The sequence below is a fragment of the Seriola aureovittata genome, chromosome 13 (genome assembly GCF_021018895.1).
Source record: "Seriola aureovittata isolate HTS-2021-v1 ecotype China chromosome 13, ASM2101889v1, whole genome shotgun sequence".
In the NCBI taxonomy this organism is placed as follows: Eukaryota; Metazoa; Chordata; class Actinopteri; order Carangiformes; family Carangidae; genus Seriola; species Seriola aureovittata.
This window is the reverse complement of record NC_079376.1, coordinates 15,435,688-15,461,240: the sequence shown is the minus strand read 5'-3', so window position 1 is coordinate 15,461,240 and position 25,553 is coordinate 15,435,688. Positions and strand designations below refer to the sequence as shown.

Below are 25,553 nucleotides of genomic sequence, written 5' to 3'. Positions count from 1 at the left end.
TACTATACTATGTCGTTTTTATGCTTTTTTATGCCTTACTTTACTATGACTTCTATATGACGTTTTTATGACCTTTTATGCCTTTAAATACAGTGACATTTTTATGCTTTTCAATTCCTTACTATACTATTACTTTTTTTATGCCTGATTATACTATGACGTTTCTATACCTTACAATACTATGTTGTTTTTATGATTTTTTATCTCTTGGTGTTTCTTTGACATTTTTATGCCTTTTTATTCCTTAGTATATACTATGTTGTTTTTAACCCTTACAGTAATGTTACGTTTTTATGCTTTTTTATGCCAAACTATACTATGACTTTTTTATGCCTTACTATACTATGTCGTTTTTGTGATTTTTTTATGCCTTATTGTACTGTGTGGTTTTTATGCTTTTTTATTCCTTACTATACTATGTCTTTTTATGCCTTTTAATGCCTTACTATACTATGACATTTTTATGCCTTATTATACTGTGTTGTATTTCTGCCTTTTTATGCCTTACTATACTATGACGTTTTTATGACTTTTTATGCCAAACTATGCTAAGACTTTTTTACGCCTTACTATACTATGTCGTTTCTGTGACTTTTTATGCCTTAATATACAATGTCCTTTTAATGCCTTTTTATGCCTTAATATACAATGTCCTTTTTAAGCTTTTTTATGACCTTTTATGCCTTACAATAATGTAACGTTTTTTTTTAATCTTTTTATGCCTTTAAATACATTAACATTTTTATGCTTTTCAATTCCTTACTATACTATGACATTTTTATGATTTTTTTATGCCTTAGTATACTATGACGTTTTTATGCTTTTTTATGCCAAACTATACTATGACTTTTTTACGCCTTACTATACTATGTCATTTTTGTGATTTTTTTATGCCGAATTGTACTGTGTGGTTTTTATGCCTTTTTAATCCTTACTATACTAATTCTTTTTATGCCTTTTAATGCCGTACTATACTATGACATTTTTATGCCTTATTATACTGTGTTGTATTTCTGCCTTTTTATGCCTTACTATACTATGACGTTTTTATGACTTTTTACGCCTTACAATAATGTGACGTTTTTATGCTTTTTTATGCCAAACTATACTATGACTTTTTTATGCCTTACTATACTATGTCGTTTCTGTGACTTTTTATGCCTTAATATACAATGTCCTTTTTAAGCTTTTTTATGACCTTTTATGCCTTACAATAATGTAACGTTTTTTTTTAATCTTTTTATGCCTTTAAATACATTAACATTTTTATGCTTTTCAATTCCTTACTATACTATGACATTTTTATGCCTTATTACACTGTGTTGTATTTCTTCCTTTTTATGCCTTGCTATACTATGACGTTTTTATGACTTTTTATGCCTTACAATAATGTGACGTTTTTATGCTTTTTTATGCCAAACTATACTATGATTTTTTTACGCCTTACTATACTATGTCGTTTCTGTGACTTTTTATGCCTTAATATACAATGTCCTTTTTATGCTTTTTTATGCCTTACTTTACTATGACTTCTATATGACGTTTTTATGACCTTTTATGCCTTTAAATACAGTGACATTTTTATGCTTTTCAATTCCTTACTATACTATGACTTTTTTATGATTTTTTTAAGCCTTAGTATACTATGTCGTTTGTGTGACTTTTTATGCCTTAATATACAATGTCCTTTTTATGCTTTTTTATGCCTTACTTTACTATGACTTCTATATGACGTTTTTATGACCTTTTATGCCTTTAAATACAGTGACATTTTTTATGCTTTTCAATTCCTTACTATACTATGACTTTTTTATGATTTTTTCATGCCTTAGTATACTATGACGTTTTTACGTCTTTTATGCCTGATTAGACTATGACGTTTCTATACCTTACAATACTATGTTGTTTTTATAATTTTTTATCTCTTGGTGTTTCTTTGACATTTTTATGCCTTTTTATGCCTTAGTATATACCATGTTGTTTTTAACCCTTACAATAATGTTACGTTTTTATGCTTTTTTATGCCAAACTATACTATGACTTTTTTACGCCTTACTGTACTGTGTCGTTTTTGTGATTTTTTATGCCGAATTGTACTGTGTGTTTTTTATGCCTCATTATACTGGGTTGTTTTTATGCCTTTTTATTCCTTACTATACTATGTCTTTTTATGCCTTTTAAGGCCATACTATACTATGACATTTTTATGCCTTATTATACTGTGTTGTATTTCTGCCTTTTTATGCCTTACTATACTATGACGTTTTTATGACTTTTTACGCCTTACAATAATGTGATGTTTTTATGCTTTTTTATGCCAAACTATACTATGACTTTTTTATGCCTTACTATCCTATGTCGTTTCTGTGACTTTTTATGCCTTAATATACAGTGTTTATTTTTATGCCTTTTTATGCCTTAATATACAATGTCCTTTTTATGCCTTTTTATGCCTTAATATACAATGTCCTTTTTACGCTTTTTTATGACCTTTTATGCCTTACAATAATGTGACGTTTTTTTAAATCTTTTTATGCCTTTAAATACATTAACATTTTTACGCTTTTCAATTCCTTACTATACTATGACATTGTTATGCCTTATTATACTGTGTTGTATTTCTGCCTTTTTATTCCTTACTATACTATGTCTTTTTATGCCTTTTAATGCCTTACTATACTATGACATTTTTATGCCATATTATACTGTGTTGTATTTCTGCCTTTTTATGCCTTGCTATACTATGACGTTTTTATGACTTTTTATGCCGTACAATAATGTGACGTTTTTATGCTTTTTTATGCCAAACTATACTATGACTTTTTTACGCCTTACTATACTATGTCGTTTCTGTGACTTTTTATGCCTTAATATACAATGTCCTTTTTATGCCTTTTTATGCCTTACTTTACTATCACTTCTATATGACGTTTTTATGACCTTTTATGCTTTTAAATACAGTGACATTTTTATGATTTTCAATTCCTTACTATACTATGACTTTTTTATGATTTTTTTTATGCCTTAGTATACTATGACGTTTTTACGTCTTTTATGCCTGACTATACTATGACGTTTTTATGGCTTTTTAAGCCTTAGTATACTATGGCGTTTTTATGCTTTTTTACGCCAAACTATACTATGCCTTTTTTACGCCTTACTATACTATGACGTTTTTATGACTTTTTATGCCTCATTATACTGGGTTGTTTTTATTCCTTTTTATGCCTTACTATACTATGTCGTTTTTATGCCTTCTTATCTCTTGGTGTTTCTATGACATTTTTATGGCTTTTTATGCCTTAGTATACTATGTCGTTTTTATGCTTACTATACTATGACTTCTTTATGAGTTTTTATGCCTCACTGAAAAGACGATTTCTAGTGACAGAATGATGAAAAAATGAACACACAATCAGGTTTTATTTGTTCATAAAGGACAGATGTGGTACAAGGGACACCAAGGTCTCTCTCTGAGGAACAAAAGTTCAACTGCTTGTAGGGTCTTTTGCTCTCTGATGTGCTAGACAAGCTGATGCCGCTCTGGAGATCACGTCAGTAGGGCCTCTCAGCTTTCAATCGTCCTTCTTCAGTACTCCTGAGATACTTTTCCATCTGTGGGGTTCTAACCATATAAGCAAACATAAGCATTCATCAATCTAACCAGAACCTCCAGATGTATCCTAAAAACCTCAGTGTCCTACACACATATATAGAGTCAAACATCACTTATATTCTGAATTCAACTTTTATATGACGTTTTATGCCTTTAAATACCGTGACATTTTTATGCTTTTCAATACCTTACTATACTATGACTTTTTTATGATTTTTTTATGCCTTAGTATACTATGACGTTATTACGTCTTTTATGCCTGATTATACTATGACGTTTTTATACCTTACAATACTATGTTGTTTTTATGATTTTTTATCTCTTGGTGTTTCTTTGACATTTTTATGCCTTTTTATGCCTTAGTATATACTATGTTGTTTTTAACCCTTACAATAATGTTACGTTTTTATGCTTTTTTATGCCAAACTATACTATGACTTTTTTACACCTTACTATACTATGTCGTTTTTGTGATTTTTTTATGCCTTATTATACTGTGTGGTTTTTATGCCTTTTTATTCCTTACTATACTATGTCTTTTTATGCCTTTTAATGCCTTACTATACTATGACATTTTTATGCCTTATTATACTGTGTTGTATTTCTGCCTTTTTATGCCTTACTATACTATGACGTTTTTATGACTTTTTATGCCTTACTATACTATGACGTTTTTATGACTTTTTATGCCAAACTGTACTATGACTTTTTTACGCCTTACTATACTATCTCCTTTTTACGCTTTTTTATGACCTTTTATGCCTTACAATAATGTGAATTTTTTTTTAATCTTTTTATGCCTTTAAATACATTAACATTTTTATGCTTTTCAATTCCTTACTATACTATGACATTTTTATGCCTTATTATACTGTGTTGTATTTCTGCCTTTTTATGCCTTACTATACTATGACGTAGTATGACAAAACATCACTTATATTCTGAATTCAAAGCGAAATGCATGTAAAACATTTAATACCTTGCACCATTGTCTTACTATACTAAGGCGTTCTTGACTTTTTGTCTCACTATACTATGTTGTTCAATGTCTTTTTATGCGTTAGTATACGATTACTTTTTTATGCCTTTTTATGCCTTACTATACAATGTTGTTTTTATGCCTTACAATACTATGTTGTTTTTAAAACTTTTTATCTCTTGGTGTTTCTATCACATTTTTATGACTTTTTTATGCCAATCTATGACGCTTTTATTCCTTACTATACTATGCTGTTTTTATGCTTACTATACTATGACTTCTATATGTCTTTTTACGCCTTATTATACTGTTTCATTTTTATGCCTTTTTATGTATCCTTACTATAATATTTTGTTTTTATTTCTTTTTATGCAATAAATAATAATAATACAGTGACGTTTTTATGCCTTTTAATGTCTTACTATGCTATGACTTTTTTGATGATCTTCTTATGCCTTAGTATACTATGACGTTTTTATGCCTTTTAATGCTTTACTATACTATGATGTTTTCATACCTTACAATACTATGTTGTTTTTAAAACGTTTTCTCTCTTGGTGTTTCTATCCCATTTTTATGACTTTTTTATGCCTTAGTATACTATGACGTTTTTATGACTTTTTATGCCTTAATATACTATGACGTTTTTATACCTTAAAATACTATGAAATTTTTAAAATTTTTTATCTCTTGGTGTTTTTATCTCACTTTTATGACTTTTTATGCCTCATTATACTGTATCGTTATTATACCTTTTTATGCCTTACTATACTATGTTTTTTTTTTTTAAACCTTTTAATGCTTTAAAACACAGTGACGTTTTTATGCCTTTCAATGCCTTACTATACTATGACTTTTTAATGTTTTTTTTTAATGCTTTAGTATGCTATGACTTTTTAGGATTTTTTTATGCCTTATTGTACTGTGTCGTTTTTATGCCTTTTTATGCCTTACTATACTATGACGCTTTTATTCCTTACTATACTATGACTTCTATATGTCTTTTTATGCCTTATTATACTTTGTCGATTTTATGCCTCTTTATTCCTTACTATACTATGTTGTTTTTATTTCTTTTTATGCCTTAAAATACAGTGACGTTTTATGCTTTTTAATGCCTTACTATACTATGACTTTTTTTATGATTTTCTTATGCCTTAGTATACTATGACGTTTTTATGCCTTACAATACTATGTTGCTTTTATGAATTTTTATCTCTTGGTGTTTCTATGACATTTTTATGACGTTTTTATGCCTTAGTATAATATGACTTTGTTATGACTTTTCATAACTTATTATACCGTGTCATTTTAATGCCTTTTTATGCCTCACTATACTATACATTTTTTTATGCCTTACTAAATTATGTCTCTTTTATGTCTAAATGCCTTAGATTTCTATGATGTTTTTATTATTTTTCATGGCTTATTATATTATGACATTTTTAATGCCTTTATATACCTTAATATTACTTTTATATGACTTTTTTATGCCTTTGTAAACTATGACTAATTTGTCTCTTTATGCCTCACTATAATATGACATTTTTATGTTTTACTATACCTTGATATCACTGACATTTCTATGATTTTTTCTGCCTAAGTATATTATGAAGTTTTTAGACCTTATTATACTTTGATGTTTTTAATGTGTTTTTAGGCCTTACTATAACATGACTTCTTCATGACTTTTTATTACTTACTATACTATGTTGTTTTTATGCCTTTGTAAACAATGATGTTTTTATGCCTTACAATACTATGACTTCTTCATGACTTTTTATTGCTTACTGTACTATGTCGTTTTAATCCTTTACTATACTATGTCATTTTTATGCCTTATTATAACATGACGTGACATGACACATTTGTATGCCTTTTCATGCCTTACTTTACTATGACTCTTTATGCCTTATTTTACTGTGATGTTTTTATGCCTTACTATACTATGATTTATGACATATATATTACATATATGAACCTATATCAATAGTGATTTTACCATATGTATCACTGAAAAGAGGATATATTTATGACATATATACATCCTATGAATATATGAGGATTTTTTAAGTTTATAACATTAAATACTCATAGTAAAATGCATTTTTATTAAATACAAGATGCTAATTCAATTGTATGTTTGTATATGAGTTTCTTCATAATTTCTTTTGAATTGAAACATACATGTCTATCTTTTATATTTACATATATAATATGATCATAAACTAAAATACAGTTTGTATTAGCTAGAGATATATGTCATTATTTGATATTGTTCCAATTTTTAACAGGTTTAATATGTAATTCTCTCATATATAAGCTTTATATTAAATAATATATGATTTTACTTCATATGTACATATATTTCATATGGAAATTCGGCACATGTACATTTTTTTCATTTGCGTATGTTCATTCCTGAATGTAAACTCAGGTCTTATATGTTAATAAACCATTTGGTTGATGTGATTAAAAACCCAATCTTTCTGTTTTGTAGGGTTGCTGAGGTTGTTATATCCCTAACAATGTTGAGACTAAATCTATGCCCTTGGATGGGTAGCTTCCCTCCTGGGGTCTTAGGTGGGTGATCACATATGTGTTTCTCACCTGGCGTGTAGATTCATCATCATCACTGTTTGACTACTTTTGAAATGACATGGAAGAGGAAACAAGGATGATCACATTGACATACAGGATGCAGTTTATTTTGTAACCTAAAATACTTAATGTAATAAAAAATGTTGCATTTGGTTTGTTTGATACAAGAAAGGTTGACTCTTACTTGAACTTAATTATACGGCAAAGCTGGCAGCAATAGAGACAGTACACTCTGTGTGTGTGTGTGTGTGTGTGTGTGTGTGTGTGTGTGTGTGTGTGTGTGTGTGTGTGTGTGTGCGTGTGCAGTATGTGCAGAGAGAATTCCATCAGAGGGAACTCTCTCGGGACCAGACCTGGTCTCTAGCTGAAAAAAAGACAGGGGCCTCCTCCATTATGGCAAACAAGTGCATTTGCTTTAAGGCCAGTGGAGATTTCTAACCTTTGCTTGACATGCCGAAAAGGTCAGGCCCATCCATGGCTTCCCACCGGAGTTGAGCCTGACCATTTCTTCCCTGCTCCTTTGGACCCCAGGAAATCCTGGGATCTATCGTACCAATAAGTACAGCACACATACTCAGCAGCTGACATATGACAAAAAAATGTTATTCTCCTTGAATCATAGCTCAATAATTGTAAAGACTTGGTCACAATATTTATCAAATGTGTAATTAATTAGGACACTAAAAGCATGTATATTTGGCAAAGAAAAATAAGGAAAATTAATAAAAAAGTTCAAATAAATGGCAGATTAAAAAAATTAAAAATACAATTTTAAGATCTTTATAATTCTAATTTCAGTTTTAAAAAAATTCTTAATCATGGCCAGAAAATACTCATGTCCTTATATGATGTAAAAAACAGGCCCAAACCACAGTAATAACACAGCAATTGTGTTAAATGCCTGTGAAGTGAGCACACAAACCACTCTGTGTGAGTTTTTCTCCATTTGATGGACGTATCCATGCTTATCAATGTTCCTTATCTCCCTTCATTATTTCCAAACCAGTGGTTAAATTGGAAAAGCCCATAAGAACGTGTGAATACATGGCAGAGGCAATAAAACAGTAAGGAGAAGAGAGACCCCCACCCATCCACCCACCCACTCAACCACGCGCACACACATCCCACAACAGTGTTTTCCTTGGGTGGAGGGAGATACATTCGGCAGATAGTTGGAAATATTTTTGCTTCCCCCCACAGCTTCATATCAGTGAGCAGCACAGATAAAGATACAGTTGGGCAAATAAATCTCAAATGAAGGAAGAAAACCCTTCACATGCAGTTATCTTGTATATGTGTGTGTGTGTGTGTGTGTGTGTGTGTGTGTGTGTGTGCACAGTTTATTACCCAGTCGCTCTCTCACCGTGCTTGTGTTCCTACAATGTTTAAGTGTTACAGAACACAAGTGCACTGATTTTAGCTAAAAGCAGTATTTTCTCTGCAGCGCTGGAGGGTCAGTGCGGTCTCATCCTAACAGGCATCCTGTGTGGCAGCGCCACTTCTCTCTCTCTATCCTTTGAGACTTGTTTTCAGGGGATTCTCTGGGTCCGCTCAATTTCTATAGTGCTTATCAGCTGAAATAGTGACTTTTGTTCATGCAGCTCCTTCTCAAAGACCCACAGTTTGGCCCAGAAATACTTCTAGTGTAACTTATGAAATACAAGACTTTTGATATAATATTTCATTTCCTTTTTTTTGTTCCAGATTTAAGTATGACACCCACGGCAGATTGATATCAGATCAAAATGGGGATTTAAACTGTACTTATGCCCAAAGTCTCCCCTTTCACTGTATGATTGCATAATGGTCTGTCTGAAAAATGTAACCAGAGTAATTTGACAAACTGGGACAAAGGTCCGCTGATGGCCATTAGGTTTTTTAGGACAGCAGCTCAGCCATGCATTAAGTGATGAAGAGAGCAGGCGTGTAACCTGATAAATGCACTTAAAACAGCGAAGATGGACAATGGGGGGGTGAAATCTCAGATGGCCCGGTTGCTGTGCCTGCTAGGCACTTTGACAGCCTATTGATCAGCAAAAGAGAGTCTTGAGCAGGGTCAGAGGTGTGGGGATGCATGGCTTGGATACTGCTAGTGGGACAGGTGCAGGACAGCAGTAACCGGGATCTATTAGGAAATAGATCTACTCTTGAGCCCATTACATTGTCCTTTTGTTGAAGATCAGATGTGTTGTTGACTGCTGGCACTCGCAGTTTCCCCCATAGAGATGGGTGAGTTTCCTTCTCCAGTAGAATACACAACAACAATATAGCAATCTGTCTGTTGTTTGAAATTGATGTGATGTAACGTTTCTGTCTGGGACATTGATAGCTCACGGTTGTGAAAATGCCCAGCTCTTGTTATTGAATAGTAATAGGCTTGTCGGCTGGTGCCTCCAATTTCACAAATGGAGCAATAAATACACATAACGGAATCAGTGGAACAATAAGAATGCCCATAAAGGATGGTTGTGCCTCAAAAACAAGGAGGTGGGTGTGGGGAGGGGAAGGGAGAAGGAAGAAGGAGGGGAGGGGGGGGTCAAAAGAAAATTTGACAAAGGAAAGAGATGAAAAGTGTGTGTATGTGTGTGAGGGATACAGAGAGAGAGAGAGAGAGAGAAAGAGAGAGAGATGGTGGCCCACTCTTCATTTCTGTGCCACAAGCTCTCCTGGGCATTTGCGTGCTCCGTTTTCAACCTAAGTGTAATTTGAGCCCTGGGTTGATACAAAGTGTATGCAGCAGCTCTGTTCAAACCCAATCACTCACCCTGACGTGTAATCCTTTCCCTCACCATCATCAACGTTGCTTTGGGAATAATGAAACACACTTAAGCAATACACAGCAGTCATACAGCTGCACGCGGGGCCGCATCTTGATGAGATGCCTCATAACTCTAATGAAAGGTGTTTTGACCTGTCAATGGAGGTAAATGATTGCCCTGCTACTGTATCTGTGAGAAATGTATTGATGGCAATATCTGGTCCAACCGGATGATTTGCATGAGAAATGATAAGCACATTGCCTTTAAAAAATACAGCACCTGGCAACTGTGCTCTACATTTTATTTGTGTGGGCCTCCAGATCTCTTTTTTCTTTCCTTTCATCCTCAAGTCATCCTTTCTCTTGCCTTGTGATGCCATTGTTTCCACGTAGAGGATTATGACAATTAATTGGTTGCCAAGACATTATTTCAAAAAGGGAAATTGGCTCTTATAATTATATAGAGAAGGGAATACTTTAACTCCCTAGAATATCAGCTTCCTGAAATAATGGAGCTGCAGCCCCTCACTTCCCCCACCTCCATCAGCGTTAGCGTGTGTGTCTGCCTGTTTCCTGTGACGGATCCATTTTCAACAGCTCCTGGCCCTGCAGTGGATGCGGTTGATGGCTGGATGGTTGGGTGGCCTGCGTGAATCTCTGGCTTGAGAGGCTTGCCTCACTTACTGCCGCTCATCTCTGGTATGCTGGGAGCTCCGGTATGTTCTGTCCCATCGCCGAACTCCCAGTCAGTGTATGCGCGAGTGTGACTGGTCATGGTGGAACTGGTAAATATGCCAAGCAGAGGGCAAGGTTAGGTAGAAGTTGCTCGACTGTAGTTACTTATTGCAATGGTTTTTTTTAAAGTGGTTTTAACTATTTGTTTTTAGCCATGTAGCCATGGGTCTATGGATGGCAATATCACTTTGTCAGTGCACCGCTTTCTGTCCAGACTGAAATATTTCAACAACTGAAGGATGGCTTTTTGAGATATTTTGTACACACATTCAAGTTCCGAGACGATGAATCTTAATGATTTTGGAGATCCTCTGACTTTTACTGTAGCACAAGAATGAAGGTTCTTATTTGTGGGTTTTAAGTGAAATGTCTCAACAACTATTGGAGCGATTGCCATGAAACTTGGCACACACATTCACACTCCCCTCAGGATGAATCATTTGGTGAAACCTTTTCTCCATTTAGCACAATCAAATATCTAATGCTAAACTAATGACATTCCCATCATGTCCAGCTGTAATTTTGTTTGTAAAACGTCAAAATTTGTTGTGGCTTTGGAATGCTAACCAATCTAAGACGGTGAAGGGGTAAACCTTACACCTGCTAAACATCAGCACGTTTATCAGCATCAACACTGTCATTGTGCTAGCATGCTAAGGTAGACTTTAGTCTTGTAAAGCTGTTTAAACGTTTCGGCTTGTACTGGTTGAATGAGAGATAGAAATCTTTTTATCCTAGAAGTTTTACTTGACAACTGATTTTTAGTCAAAACACAAAAGAATCACAGAGGTCAGGGAGTATTTAATTCATTGATCCTTTACCTTTTTGAAAATCAAAACGTAAAAGTTACACAGATATTGGTGATTCAACGATCAGAGATATCAATGTACACCATTGCCAAATGATATATTTCACACCATAAATACTCATAGCACAGAAGCAGGAAATCAGTCACCTGCCCCTGTCTGCAATTTGTCATCAAGGGACCAATTCTGACACATTGATGTTCATAAAAACACATACCCGCTTAGTAACCAAAAGGGGGGATCATACCCACTGATGGTCAAGTCATGTGGTCAACGTGAAGCATGCTTTACCTTTACAAACAGATCTATGAAGAACGAATGGGAAGAGAAGATCAGAAACTACAATTACAAATATTTTGGCAGGAGCACTGAGGGAGAGAAAGAGTTTTTGATTAAAAAAAAAAAAAAAAAAATGGATGGCTCAGGTATGTCACAGACATGTGAAGATGATAAAGAGCAGAAAGTGTTAAATCAGAGAAATATTGACAATATGATAATGAGGTAGTAGTCAGCAGGGCGCTGCATACTTTATTTTCAATGGTATTTCGGCAACCTACTGTAGTGACGCTGATATATTTACACACTTAGACACAGCTTGTAATGTAAGACATGTTATATTTTACTTAACACAGTGCCACATTGCTAGGTAAAAAGAAAAAAGGAGATGAGAGGACTCCCGTTATTATGATTCTTATGGCTGATCATTTGGGACACTACAAAATTCTAGTTGTAAAGAGTTTCTGCAAAAGTTTTAATTTATACAGCAATTTTATTGAAACAAGCACAAAAGTCTTTTTGTCACTTAAGCAAATCAAATATAGATCCTCTTCTGCTATACGGGATACATGTTTCTGATTAGAGGGCTTTAGAATACTGTGTGTTACTTAATAGCGTACAAATTCTCCCAAATCTAAGTAAAAGCATGCTTTTAGCATGGTTTCAGTCAGAATTGGTCCCTGTTGTATTGCACAACAGTAAAATAACTCAAGTTATATTGTCACCGTCTACAGTGGAGCTTGTTGAGTGGACAGCAGCTAATTCAAGTTGGGATGATTGGGTGCTGGAGTGGGTAGTCATCCTCCATTACACGGCCATTCAGGCTGCTGTAAAAAAAAGGCATGCCGGCCGATGGATCAGTGCTAGCAACTGATATCGCAAGCATGGCGGCAACTCTACCCTACTGCAATGTCAGGGATTCCTTTGATCACAGTATCATATTGTTGTGACAGCGCCACAATTTATCACATCACATAAAATCCCTCAGTAGTATAAGCATTCACCTCCAACACATTCTCTCTCACATGGAGACGAGCGGCACAGCTCTGCTGGACTGGACTAAAGTATTACTCACACCTGGCGTAATGGACATGTAGCTAAACACAGGGAGAAGGGAGCCCGAGGTCTCCTACTCCCACCAGAGATCACACCTTGTACTGACACACTGTTGGGTTGCTGTTACCCTTTGGAGCATGCTGACACTTTGTTTCTTGCATAGCTATTCACATGTGCATGCTTGGGCATCCCGAGCTCTCCTCACAGATGCCTGCCTGCCTCCTGGCCAGTGCGAAGGGTGTTACTCTCCACCGGCCACTGTGTCAACATGAGGTCAAGAAGAAGTGTTCCACGTGTCTACTGTACTCCTGGAGGGAGGCTGTGCAGACAACAACCTCCTGCTGGGTTAAAAATAAACCCAGTGTGAAGTGCCACCGCTCTGGCTCTGCACCTGCCATTTACCTCCGTTTGGTTGAAGCTCTATAAATGCAGGCACGGCTATTAAAAGATAGGAGGTGTCTAAAATGGTGAGAGCAGATGCTGGGCACCTTGCTCCCTGTGTGCGGGATGACTCTGCCACAGGCTTAAAGGGGCCCAAAATAGAGTGGTTGACATATGGGCCTCTGATTGTTTGAACATGGAATCTCCTGGACTTCTGCCACTCGGCATAAATCCTTTGATACTGCCACACCAAACCCGCTAATCATCTTTCACCTAGCCCGAATCAGGTCATCTGTTTGCATGCCAAGAGGCAATTTCCACAGGCTTAAACAACGACCAAATTTGGGTTTCAATGGGTTGCACGAACAGAACTGACACAAACCGCTACAGGAGAGGAGAAACACTGGTGTGCAACAGTAGTACAGTGGTGTATCCCACTGGTGGGACTGAGATACACGGGCACGGTCTTTTAGCAACAGCAGTATTGAAAAGCACATGAACGATAGGAGGTTAAGCCCAGCTTCCCCACAGCTCCCTTTATTGCTGAGTTACTACAGAATAAGACGACTGAATATTGTACCTGCCTATGCTAGTTTAGTTAAACGTGGGACCAGCAAATCTTCCAGTCTGAGACAGATCCACAAAGACCACACGGCTTACTGCTCTGGAGAGGTATATCCAAGGACATTTAAACTGATAAAAGTTCACATTTAGGTAACAATTTTAGTTCATTTTTTTTTAACCAGGAGGAGAACAAGAGAAAATGGCCACCAAGTTCACCAGACTTTGAACTGTACACTCAGTCTTCCAATAATAAATATATACATGTCCTGGTCGAGTCCAGGCAAAAACACAACTGTGAGACAAGTGAGTCTGTTTATGGTTGTTGACACCTTTGCTGTCTTCAGAACAAATTTAAAGAACTTTTTTGTTCTCTGAAAAAAGAAACCTCTTTATCTTGTCTATCAAGAACTGGCAACTACTTATTCTGAAGATGCTGAGGGGCAGAGGGGTCCTTCTTCATATACAGCATGGCCACTGACAATTAACAAAAACCAAAAAAATTATTACTGTACATAGTATTTCTTATATATTTTAAATTAATCTGCATCATTTTTATATTTATACTAATAACCAAGTTTTGCATTTGTTCTTTTTTATTTAGTGCCCCAGGGTTCCAGGAGGGGGAGTGAGAGAGGAGAGTCTCTGTCCTGCCTGGTACAGTCAGTGGGGGTCTCCCTCTCCTGAGTACCCACAGCCTTGGTTCAAGTCACTTTCTGTATCGCTAATGCAGCCCTCCTCTGTTGCCGTAGCCAATCAGCCACCCTCCGATCAGACCTTGGCCTCCAGCATCTCCAGGAAGAGTTTGTGCATGGGAACTTTTCCCTGCACCTTGATGCTGTAAAAGTGCTGCACAGCCTTGGTGGCCGTCTGCCTCAGCAGCGGCAGGGTCATGAGCAGCTTGCCCGCCCGCCGTGGGTCCTCCTGGTGCTGGCTGCTCTCGTAGTCCTGCAGGGCCTCGTGGAGCGCGTCCTGAAGCTTCTGGACCGCCTCCATGTCCTCTATGTGCATGGAGTCTGGACGAAAGCACAGAAAGGAGCATGAAGATTGATGGATTTTCAAATTTGAAAAGGAAAAAAAACAACTTGTAAGAAATGTAGTTTGCACTTTGAGACACTGGTAATATAACAGGAGTGATGGGAAATGGATTTTTCTAAAACAAAATTAAATCTCATGATTGATCTTTACTGCTCTGTCAGTAGCAGCAAGGTAGGGAACACATTATAGATATAACTCACACCCTGACAAGATAAAGAATAGATCATAAAAAAAGAACATCTGCTTTACTTTATTTATTTATATATTTACTCTTTGGTGGACTGGGAAGGATATTCATACGGCCCTTGACCAGCGAGACTGAAAATCAATGTTATCCTCCAGTAACAATGGCATGAATAGCACCCGATCTCTGCTGAGTAAGTACACATTAAACACCTCTCTGTTCCAAAGCATAGACTGTTTTCGGAAAAAAAAAAAAAAAAAAAAGGGGGGCTCCATTAGAGAATTGGACGGCGTAAACAAGCCTGAGATGAATACAACACTTCCTCTCAGTTAATTTCCTTCCTACTCCCTCAGAGGAGTTTCTGACCATCACAGAGGAGGAGAAAAACAAACACGAATGGGTTTATTTTACTGCTTGATGCAAAAACAAGTGAGTGAAAAACTGGCAAATTAAAAAAATCCCCATTGAATTTTTATATTATTTATCTGTATTTAAAACAAGATTTTGCTTCCTATTTTGTAGAGTGAACAATAAACACTGTGACTCTCTCTCAGCCCAAATCTCTCTCTCACCTCTGGCCAGTTTTAGAGCAGGCTACAGTTTCAGTCTGGCATCCTGCTCCTATAACGTTTCGCTACAGTGCCACCGCTTTTTACTGATCCTACTGTACATTATGTTACAGCACACCCTCTCATTCTTGCCTTTCTCTGCCTCTGCTTCTATCTCCCGGGTCTCTCTCAGGGACGGGCCGGGGTTGCGCTTTCTCACACTGGTTAACCGGTGTCTGGCGCTCTGGAGGCGGCATGTCATTGGCTGCCTGACTCGTCTCACCTTGGCGGTGCATATTTTACCACACGGGACAATAAAAGGCAAAACAGATTTCAGACTTCGCCCCAAATTCATTGACTGGAACAACTGTATTCCCAAGACCTTGAGACATTTCTCACCCTGACGGTTTTCAAATCCACAGTGGTAAAATGAAGTAGGTCGTTTTGTAAAGTGAATGTGGGAGGGAGGTGAGAGGAGGAGGATAGAAAGAACAAAAGGCTAAAAAAAAAAAAAAAAAAATCTCAGAAGAGGATATGGTGTGACATAATTATCTCTTGTTCTTTTCATGCAGGCTGACTTCACAACTTAACAAGCTCAAACCAATATTTTGCTCGGTTTTTTGCACTTGCAAACACATACACACATTTTGTACTAAAATGAAATGTTTTGCAGTGACAGGGGAAAAAAAGAGGAGAAAATAAAAAGAGAGATAGAGACATCTCAACAGATGGGAAGGAAAAGAGGGCAGGAGACAGTGAGCACACTGCTTGTAGTCCTTGGAGGAGGGGTAGACTTAAAAAAACAACTTTGAAGAAACAATTTCCTCGCAATCCATCAGTGAGCCCACGTCGATCCGATTGATAAACTGCTAATTACAAAATCAATCGCTATGAATTTTCACAGCTGTCAGACAGAGGGGCTCCCGGGAGAGTGATCTCCCAGAGACCTTGTTCTAACGTTCCAGACACCCCTCCACCTCCTCCTCCTTCCCTTCTCTCCACGACCCCCATCTCTCCTCTCTCCCACACCCCACCTCCCTACCACAGCTCTGTTGTCTGAAAGCAAAGCCCCACCATCAGCATTTTCATTTCTCAGCCCCGGACAAAACAAGGGAAAGCGGCCCGGTGACCCAGGCGTGCATTGATCAGAGCGGGACAGGTCCTGCCTCCTCAAAAGGAGCCTGTCAATAGTAGCGTGCCATCTTCGCATTGGAACAAACGAGGCCTATCACTCCCTGATACTCATTCCATTCGACTTAACACATTTTATTGACAGCCCCTGTGCTCCTAATGAAATGCTAAATTTATCTCCCGTGGCTGCTGTGCCCTGCAGCTACTGTTATGGAGATAGAGAAAGAGAGGGGAGTGCTGGAGAAATACCACAACATGGAAGGTGTTCAATTAAAAAAGCTCACTGCTCTATCCCTCTTTCTCGTGCACTGCCCTTATCTACTTTCCATCTCTCCATCTCATGCTCCAAACTAAAGGTTACACTGAGAAACTCCTGAAAAACTAAGAAATGTCATTTCTGAAACTGTGTTAGACAATACCTTGCTGTTTCTGGATATTACAGCGTCTATCTAGGAAAAAAATGAAATTTTCTGAGTGAATAATAAACCTGAAGAATGTCTCAGTAACATGTTTGTCTACAGTATTGACTTTTGACAAAGTTAGTTTGTCAGTGGATTTTTCACATATTCTGTGAATTTTAATTTGTTGTTACAGTATATAAACAAACTTAATTCTTTTCCCAGTTGGTCGGTTTTAGGTCACGAGTGCATTTTATTTTGGGACTGAATTTATTGTGAAAAATAAAATCTACAAAATATGTTAAAGTTTCAACAATTTTATGTGATATGATATAATTATATGTTATATAAAGTTAATACGACATCTAATTTATTATGTCTGATCATTTAGAATTTATCTGAGAAATATAGTGGTACTGAGTCATTTTTAAAATAAATGTAAATCAAATTATGTTGTTATTAATCATGCTATTATTATAACATTTAGCAAAGTAAATCAACAAAAAGTTAGTACATGTATTCCAAACAAATGACAGGTTTGTGCCTCTAAAAGTTAATGTTATATATTGTTTAAATCAATTATTTACTTTTGGTTAAGAAGAGGTTTGCTAAATTACACTTACAGTTTTATTTCCTATGTTTTTATATTATTAGCACAATTTTTATGTCGTTATTATACAATACTAAAATGTTTAAAATAATTCTGAATTTTAAAAATGATTTCATAGAATAGATTATTACATTTTTTTTCTGGCATCACAATCTACTCACCTGAAATTATTTTTGGTTATTTTTTTAGTCTTAAATAAAGTTCACATAAAATGAGCTCAGATCAAAAGTCATGACACCTGTCATTTATGATGCGTCAGTGTGCTGAAAGCATTCCCACCTGAGTTGGCGAGAGCAATGGCCTTGAGGGTGACAAACTCCTCCTTCTCCACTTTGAGCTTCTTGTATTTGCGCACCAGCTGCAGGATGGACACGTAGAGGTCGAGCAGGCCCGTCAGCCGCGAGTGCTCCTCGTCCATGATGTAGTCCTCAGCATACACCAGCTCGTCCTCGTATGGCAGCGAGCGGAACACAATGCTGAGGATGAGGATCTCCATCCAGGCGCTCTGCAGTAGACTCATCTGGTCTCCCAGTGAGAGAGTAGAAAAGCCTGGAAAGACAGAGGGGGACACTGTATGAGGACGGGACGAAAACATGATGATGAAAAAATAAATGGAGCGAGTCCGTGTTCATGCATTTCTGTCGACATCAAAAAAACAAAAGCATATTTGTCCCATGATTCATCCGGAAGTCTTCTGTTGACAAAGTATGAAAAAGTCAAAGAGAACATCTGAAAGTAACTGAAAAGAAAAACAAACAGCACTTGAGGTTGATCAGTAAACCAAACATGACTTGTCGAGCCCTGGTAGCCTGGAGTACATGCTGAGGCACATGTTAGCAAGAGGTGTTTAATTTTAAATGCACAGTGGAAGGTCCTCTTTGAAGCCTGTGTCAGAGCACTAGAGTGGGCTTTACTGTAAGTGAGGACAGTAAATCGGTGCAAAGGTCTGGGATACACAAAGCCATGTGGTTACCCCTTGTATCCTGTCACACTTGTATTGGTGTGAGGGGGATTAGCACCGAGACACATTCTCATTGGAGGGGTTGAGGACATGACATGCACTGTGTAGCGGGAGGAGGTGATGAGGACACGGACACACACACACACACACTCACACACACACACACACACACACACACACACACACACACACACACACACACACACACACACACACACCCACACACACACACACAGGGACCTGTGTAGATACACAAACATGTGTCAACCAGGAAAACATACAGACACACATGCGGATCATGACACCTATACATATGCACATAAATCCATACACATAAAATCACACACACATACACACACACACACACACACTATGGGGTCACGTGGTTCAAGCCCAGCCTGAAGACCTGCTTAAAACCTAGGGCCCCAACAGCAGCTGGATGAGCTGAAATTGGCTCAGGCGCATCAAACCGCTGTCATTTCCCCTTCAACACCTCTACATGTGCTCAGAATAGAACATTAAATAAAACAAACTGCTAGATCCCCCAAAGATGAGCTGTGAGGAATTCAAACAAATTACAGAGGGTAAAGGCAAAAAGAGAAAAGAAGAGAGAGTGAGGGGCAGATAGCCAGATAGCTATCTCATCCCTTTTCCCTTCGTACTCCCCTTCAGCTGTCAATAAACTGCATGACCCCCCCCCCCCACACACACACACACACACACAACCATCTCCCACCTACCCTCCCCCTGCACAGTGTGCCTGCAGGCGCCCCGTTCTGACAGCATATTAGGCTCTTCAGCTCCGCCCCTGATTAATATGATTGCTTTCACAAGTTTGGTGTTGCCACGCTACCTGCCATTGCGTGATTAAGAGGCGATAGATTACAGTATTGACCAGGGCGCTCGCAACACAAATGCCCCACGTTTTCTCTTAAATACAAATGATCTCACTGGGGTGCAGCCACCAGCCTGATGTTTATCTCCTCCTGCCAGGACACCATGAACACACACACACACAAACATACACAAACATACACACATGTGCAGGTTGAGGAGAAAAAGAGACACGATGAGGAAGCTTGAGAGAAAGTGAAAAAGAAATAGGACAGAGAGAGAGAGAGAGAGAGAGAGAGAGAGAGAGAGAGAGAGAGAGAGAGAGAGAGAGAGACAGGCAGAGAGAAAAGAAGAGCCAGTGAGAGTAGTACCTGAGTGTTCAATTTCCCTTATCGTGGTGATGACCACTGCAGGGGAAGAGCTGGAGGATACATTAATTAACAGATTGTGATCAGAATGTGAGGGCCTTCACATTTTGAAGGGGAATCAATAGTCAGTAGAATAGAGTGCTAACAGAAAGGTGCTGGTGCCCGACTGGACTGGTCAGAGGTCTGAAGAGCCCAAATTAGACCCAACAAAGCAAACTGCCAAAAGCACTCAAAAGACTTAACTATTATCAAAGGAGGCAATAAGCCATATTTTGTAAAGGCCTGTGCCATTACACGTATCCAGATGGCGTCTTAAAATCTTCTGTTGTGTTATTTCCTTGTCTGCATACGTGGCCATTAAGTTGGACAGAATGTGGACTGGCCGGAGGGAAATTGTCATGCAAGCATGGACGCGGTCTTGATTGCCGCATCAGGTTGGCATCACAATCACAGGCAAGGCTTTGTCTAGCCTTTTAATGCCAAGGAGGACTGAAGCGGAACTAAAGCGCTGCTCCCAATGTGACAGCCCGTGTGAAGGCCTTCTTCAGGGCTTGCTGGAGAGGCTTTAGAGTTGTTCTGATACAGCAGACACCTCTCAGCCATATGCAGCCCAGCAGCCTACAATTACCTTTGACGCTAAAAGTCCTTGAATTTAATCCAGTGTTGTGAGATGGAGAGGTGGTGTTTTTCCCCTGCTCCATCCCCTCTCTTCAGGGCCTAAATTATCGCTCCAAATGGGATCTCGTGTCGTTGCCTCGCCTTTTTCCACTCAATTTAATCGAGTAATGAAGTGACTTCCCGACTCCGCAGGTCACACGGCGCTCCGGCCGCCACACTCTGGAGGTGGCCCGGTTAAGTGCCGTCGGAGTGGGTGATTTGCTCTAATGAAATATCAATATTTACATCTTCATTTCCAGCCCACTGCCTTGGTGGGGTTTGACCAAACATGACACAATATTGACCAAATCAGAGAGGCCTGTCTGCGCACTTGAAGGGCCTTTTCCACTCCACTGCTGAGTGCACCGGCAGATATCTGTCTGAAAGTCTTTGTCACAGAGATAATAACAATGCAGAGTTTTTCTTTGTTCACTTTGACTTAAGCATCCCGCTTCTATAGGAATCGTACGTTTATTTTTTAAAAAGGGATTTTCACTCTCAAAATTCCCAGATGTGACATATTTGATCCTGCATGAGCATCACTGAAATTCAGTTCAATCTAGATAGAAGAACAAAAATAAATATAGATGACAGAGAATCAGCACTACAGAGCCCAACTGACCACTGACTGCATCAGTGCACCATCATTCATAGCTCAAAGGGTGAAAACAAGACCACTAAAGACCAACAACAGAAGCCAAAATCATCATCTCTTCCTTTATCTCCCCAAAAGCCCTCGGCTGTTGGCAGGAGGGGGCAGCCCAAACCCGCAGACGGCTGCTTCAAACCCCTCATAGAGATTAATCAGCACACCGTTTCATCTGCCAGAGCACAGGACGGTCCAAAATGAAATGCTGGAGATTTCTGTTGAGCTGGAGTTCATATTCTATTAATTTATTATTGTTTCCCTCTCCCCGAGGGCCATTAGCACGGGTAATAAAAAGAGATGTAATTACGAGGCACGGTGGCCCCCTCCAGCTGCAGCCCCCTCGTAACTCACCCTCAATCAGACAACAGAGCAGACAGAGGGAGGGAGAGAGAAGGGGAAAAAATGGCAAGAGAGAAAGAGAGAGAGAGGGAGAGAAATGGAGGATAAAAGATATGGGCCAAAGAGGAGGGAGATAAGAGAAAGAGAGCGAAAGGGGGCTGGAAAATGAGGGGAGAAGGAAGAGAGAGATAGAAAGAGGAAAGAGAGTAATTCTGGCTGGACAGGGGCTGATCTATCATGGCCAGCTATCAGAAGGACAAGCGGGCCCCGAAGACTTCTGCCCAGAGGCAATCTCACCTCAGCCAAGTCAAGTGCTCTCCGGGCTCCAGTTGGAGTAAAACTCCCCCTAACAGGACCCCAGAGGTTCAGCACGTCTTTTTTTCTAACCTCAAACTGAACTGAATGATCATGCTGCCATAAGCTTATTCTATATCAAAGCTTTTTTTATTTTAGATAGCGCTTTCAAAAGAGGGCAAGAAAAAAAAAAAGTATGCACCTTTGATTTGTATAGATTCCTCTGATCTGGCAGAGTGACACACTACAGTGTAAGATGTATAACCAGTACAGGAATGAATGGCAATTTAGAGCAGCTTCATAATGGTGCGTGTGTGTGCGTGATCACAAGCTCGTTTGTATGGTTTTCTGTGTGTGTGTGTGTGTGTGTGTGTGTGTGTGTGTGTGTGTGTGTGTGTGTGTGTAACGTGCAGCTGCCGACCATGATTCTTCTTGAATTTACATGACAGCATCAGGAGGACCCAATCAATAGCAGCTTGGTAATAAATTGCTGCGCTTGACATAAATAATTTGACCTGAAGTCCAGCCACATGTACGACACAAACAGCTCAGTTTGCTGCGAGCTTTCCCTGGACACTGACTTGATGAAACAAAGACTGTTTTTATATCGGACAAAATCATTTCAATACAAACTAAACTGACTCTGTGAGGAAGGGCTTGATGCCTGAAAATGTTTTTTTTTTTTTTTTCAGCTCAAAAGTTCACTTTCAGGAGAGTCAGCTATCTGCCTTCTTTCGACGTCATAACCAGCACATTATCCCGTTGTAAGTAGCGGGGGAATGGGCGATTTGACCAGTAGCCTGTGAACATTATGAGGTTGAAGAACGTCAAATGCAGTAATCCCCTTGTTTTAATCTGCACCCTATGACCTCCTGACCCCAGCAAGGAAGTCTTTAGCCCTCCCCAGGGTCCCATTGCCCAATACTGACGGTTACATATCTCTGTTTAGTCGCAAAGACCAGGACGAATCAGGCTCTAATCATTGCCATAATTACACATAATTTATCTCTGCTGCCATCAAGCAACATTGCTTAATGAGGGATGGCGCTCTGCTGACGATCACTTAAAGCCACATCAGCATAAAAGATTTCCTACAGAACAATTTACATCAGATATTATAGAAAATTCTACACAGACGATACAGTTTCAGAAAATCATAGACATTTTCTACAGAATCAACTTTGTGACAATATGTACAGTGCGCACACATAATCGTGATGCTGGATGTACCTGCTCATGTGTCACGGTAACTAAACAAAACCCTCCCCCACCCTGCCTGGCAAATGGCCCCTTCCCTGGCCCTGCTTACTCCTGACTGCCTGTCTGCCTCCGATACGCCCCCATCTCAATCTCCCTGCAGCTTTTCCACCTTCCTCCCGCTCTCCTGCCTGGGTTCAGGCCTCAGCATCCACCTGATTGTTCAATCTATCTTTATCTCCTGTGTTGAAGCCTACGTCAGAGGGTAAATTGAATATACTAAGAGCTGTCTGTTGGTGTCTATATTTAATAAAGTGCACTGATGAGGTGCTGATTTATTGCCGGGCAGTATTCACACTCTATTACAAGGAGATTACGCAGCTTGAGTGGGATCAGGCTGGCAACACAGTAAGTAGATTTCACAATTTAATGGCAAAGAGAAAACAGGAGCCCAGAGGGGGCTGGAGGAGGGTGGGCTGATAGGTGGGTGGGTGGGTGATTATGGTGGAGGGCTGAGCTGACACAAACACGACAACATACAAGAGGTGTGATCTCTTTTTAACATCGCTGCTTCCATGCTAACAACTAACGCGGCAGGCGGCTGTCTGTCAATTGCAGAGCTGATGAGCTGGAATCCAATAACGCGCAGATGATGAATATTCCCAAAACACCAGTAATGAATAGAACAATGCAACAACAAGCCTGTTTCATTAGATTAATCTGATCTGAATCTAATACCAAAATAAAATGCAGTAACACACGAGAAGGATGTTAGAATCACAACTGTGGAGGAAATTAATTCCTTAACATTGTACACAAAAAATGATCTTCACACACAGAGTATAAATTCCAGTGTTGTTTAAATATTTTACATTCTTGCGGTGACATGCCAGAGCAAAAATATGTTTTATCGTGTGGGAGCAAAGCAGCAGCAGCAGCAGCAGTAGCAGAGTGTCAATGTTTGCCTGGCCCCTCACCCTTCAGAGAAATTCCCAGCTGAAAACACCGGGGCCTAGGACGCTGGGATGGGAGCTGGCAAACACCAAACAAACGAGCACCTCTTGAATAAGCAGCATGCGTGGCAGTTTTTACATATGAACACATGACATTCCCACTGCGGGTGGGAAGGGATGCAGGGTGGCATAGGGCTACAGTAGTCAAACTAGTATTCTGTCACTCCTGAAGAAGGCAACAGTGTCAAGGTGGTAAACAGGCTGTAGTGCACTGGAGCTGTCAGTATACTTTGTTCCTCCCTAAACCTCTTGGACAGAGTGAAATGCAGCTTTATGGGATGGAAGGGGGCCAGAGGGGTGGACAGTGGACGGCTATGTGTGTCAAAGGTTGTTAGCACCTTAGGAGCAACAAGCCATCTGTCAGCATCCCCCTAACACTGCTCCTAATGACCCTGCCCCCCCTCAGGCAACAGCCGTGTTAGACTCTGCTTCATGGTGCTATTTGGAGCAGTGACACTAGTGTCCAAAAGCTCCGCAGTGATTATCAATTAATCAAAGGCAGATTCAGAATGAGGGCAAGGCTGCGGTCTGGCAATGGCAAACCTGTGAAAAGGCTCTTGATATGTGACACCAGCCTTCAAATGTCTACCTCATTAAACTAAGGTAACAAGTGCACCTGAACTAATTGATTAACTGCGTTCTTATTTCATTTAAAATGATGGGGGAAAAAAAAATGTAAAACCCAAAAAGGACTTCATGTCTGCAGACTGACCTTTCATGGAAGTCTCAACAGAGCCGAGATGACAAAGTTGACATTGGACCCTGTAAGGCAAAGATACCATCTACACTAATGACGGAGCTTTGATATCCTCCTATCGCCCTCCAATTAAAACTCAATAGGGCCACTCTACTCCACATTATGCCACTTTTCAAACGCATTTTTAAATGTTAGCTGAGAATAGGGGAAATTTAAAAATCAATTGGGAGAAGGTAAGTGCCCATTTTCGTGACATTTAAACTGTTACATTTGGACTTTAGTTATTGGCCCATCTGTCAATGGCCTAATCAATGTGGTCTACTTCATAATGAACTGTTAATCTTTTTAATTCCATTGCCTAAGGCTGTAAAAATCTATCAGAACGCAATCAGCAGTTTTTTTTCCCCCCCCATGCCTTTCTTGTCCCAGAGAGGATGGAGGGAGAAATATGGTAGGAGCGGAGCAATGGTAGGCTGCCCTGGGGTACCGTCGGTGCATGGAGTGTTAGTGCATGGAGTCTCGCTCAACCAGTGAACCGTCTCTGATCAGGTTCAGCCATGTACAACTCAATTATGCAGCCATTTCATGGCCAGAGGACACCCACTGTCCTAATACAGACACCACCAAAGGGACCGACACAAACCAAGCACTCGGCTGAAGTGGAAGTCTTTATTCCGTCAGTGTCTTTTTAATCTAAAAAGAGTGTGCGTGATTGTAGTATAAAAGTTAGAAAGTGACCAAATATAAAACTAAAGCACAAGTATGAGTGTGTGTGTTTATGCAGACGCGGATCAGAACAATCTACATAAATTCCATCACGTTGCCGATCGTTGCCGCTCGCTGGTTAGTGCAACCGCTCAGTTCCA

The 25,553-nt window shown here is 39.0% G+C and overlaps 1 protein-coding gene across 2 annotated transcripts in view; it reads right to left on the bottom strand.

The window, feature by feature from the left end:
- Positions 1 to 11,470: 11,470 nt before the first annotated feature.
- Positions 11,471 to 25,553, bottom strand: part of esrrb (estrogen-related receptor beta) — a 43,689-nt gene continuing 29,606 nt past the window's right edge. For both annotated transcript variants that reach the window (XM_056392655.1, XM_056392656.1), the window contains exons 6-7: positions 17,958 to 18,227; positions 11,471 to 14,785 (exon numbers count right to left, since the gene is read on the bottom strand). In XM_056392655.1, the coding sequence (XP_056248630.1) occupies positions 14,541 to 14,785; positions 17,958 to 18,227 (515 nt within the window). In that variant the 3' untranslated portion in view covers positions 11,471 to 14,540. The remainder of the gene's footprint in view (positions 14,786 to 17,957; positions 18,228 to 25,553) is intronic.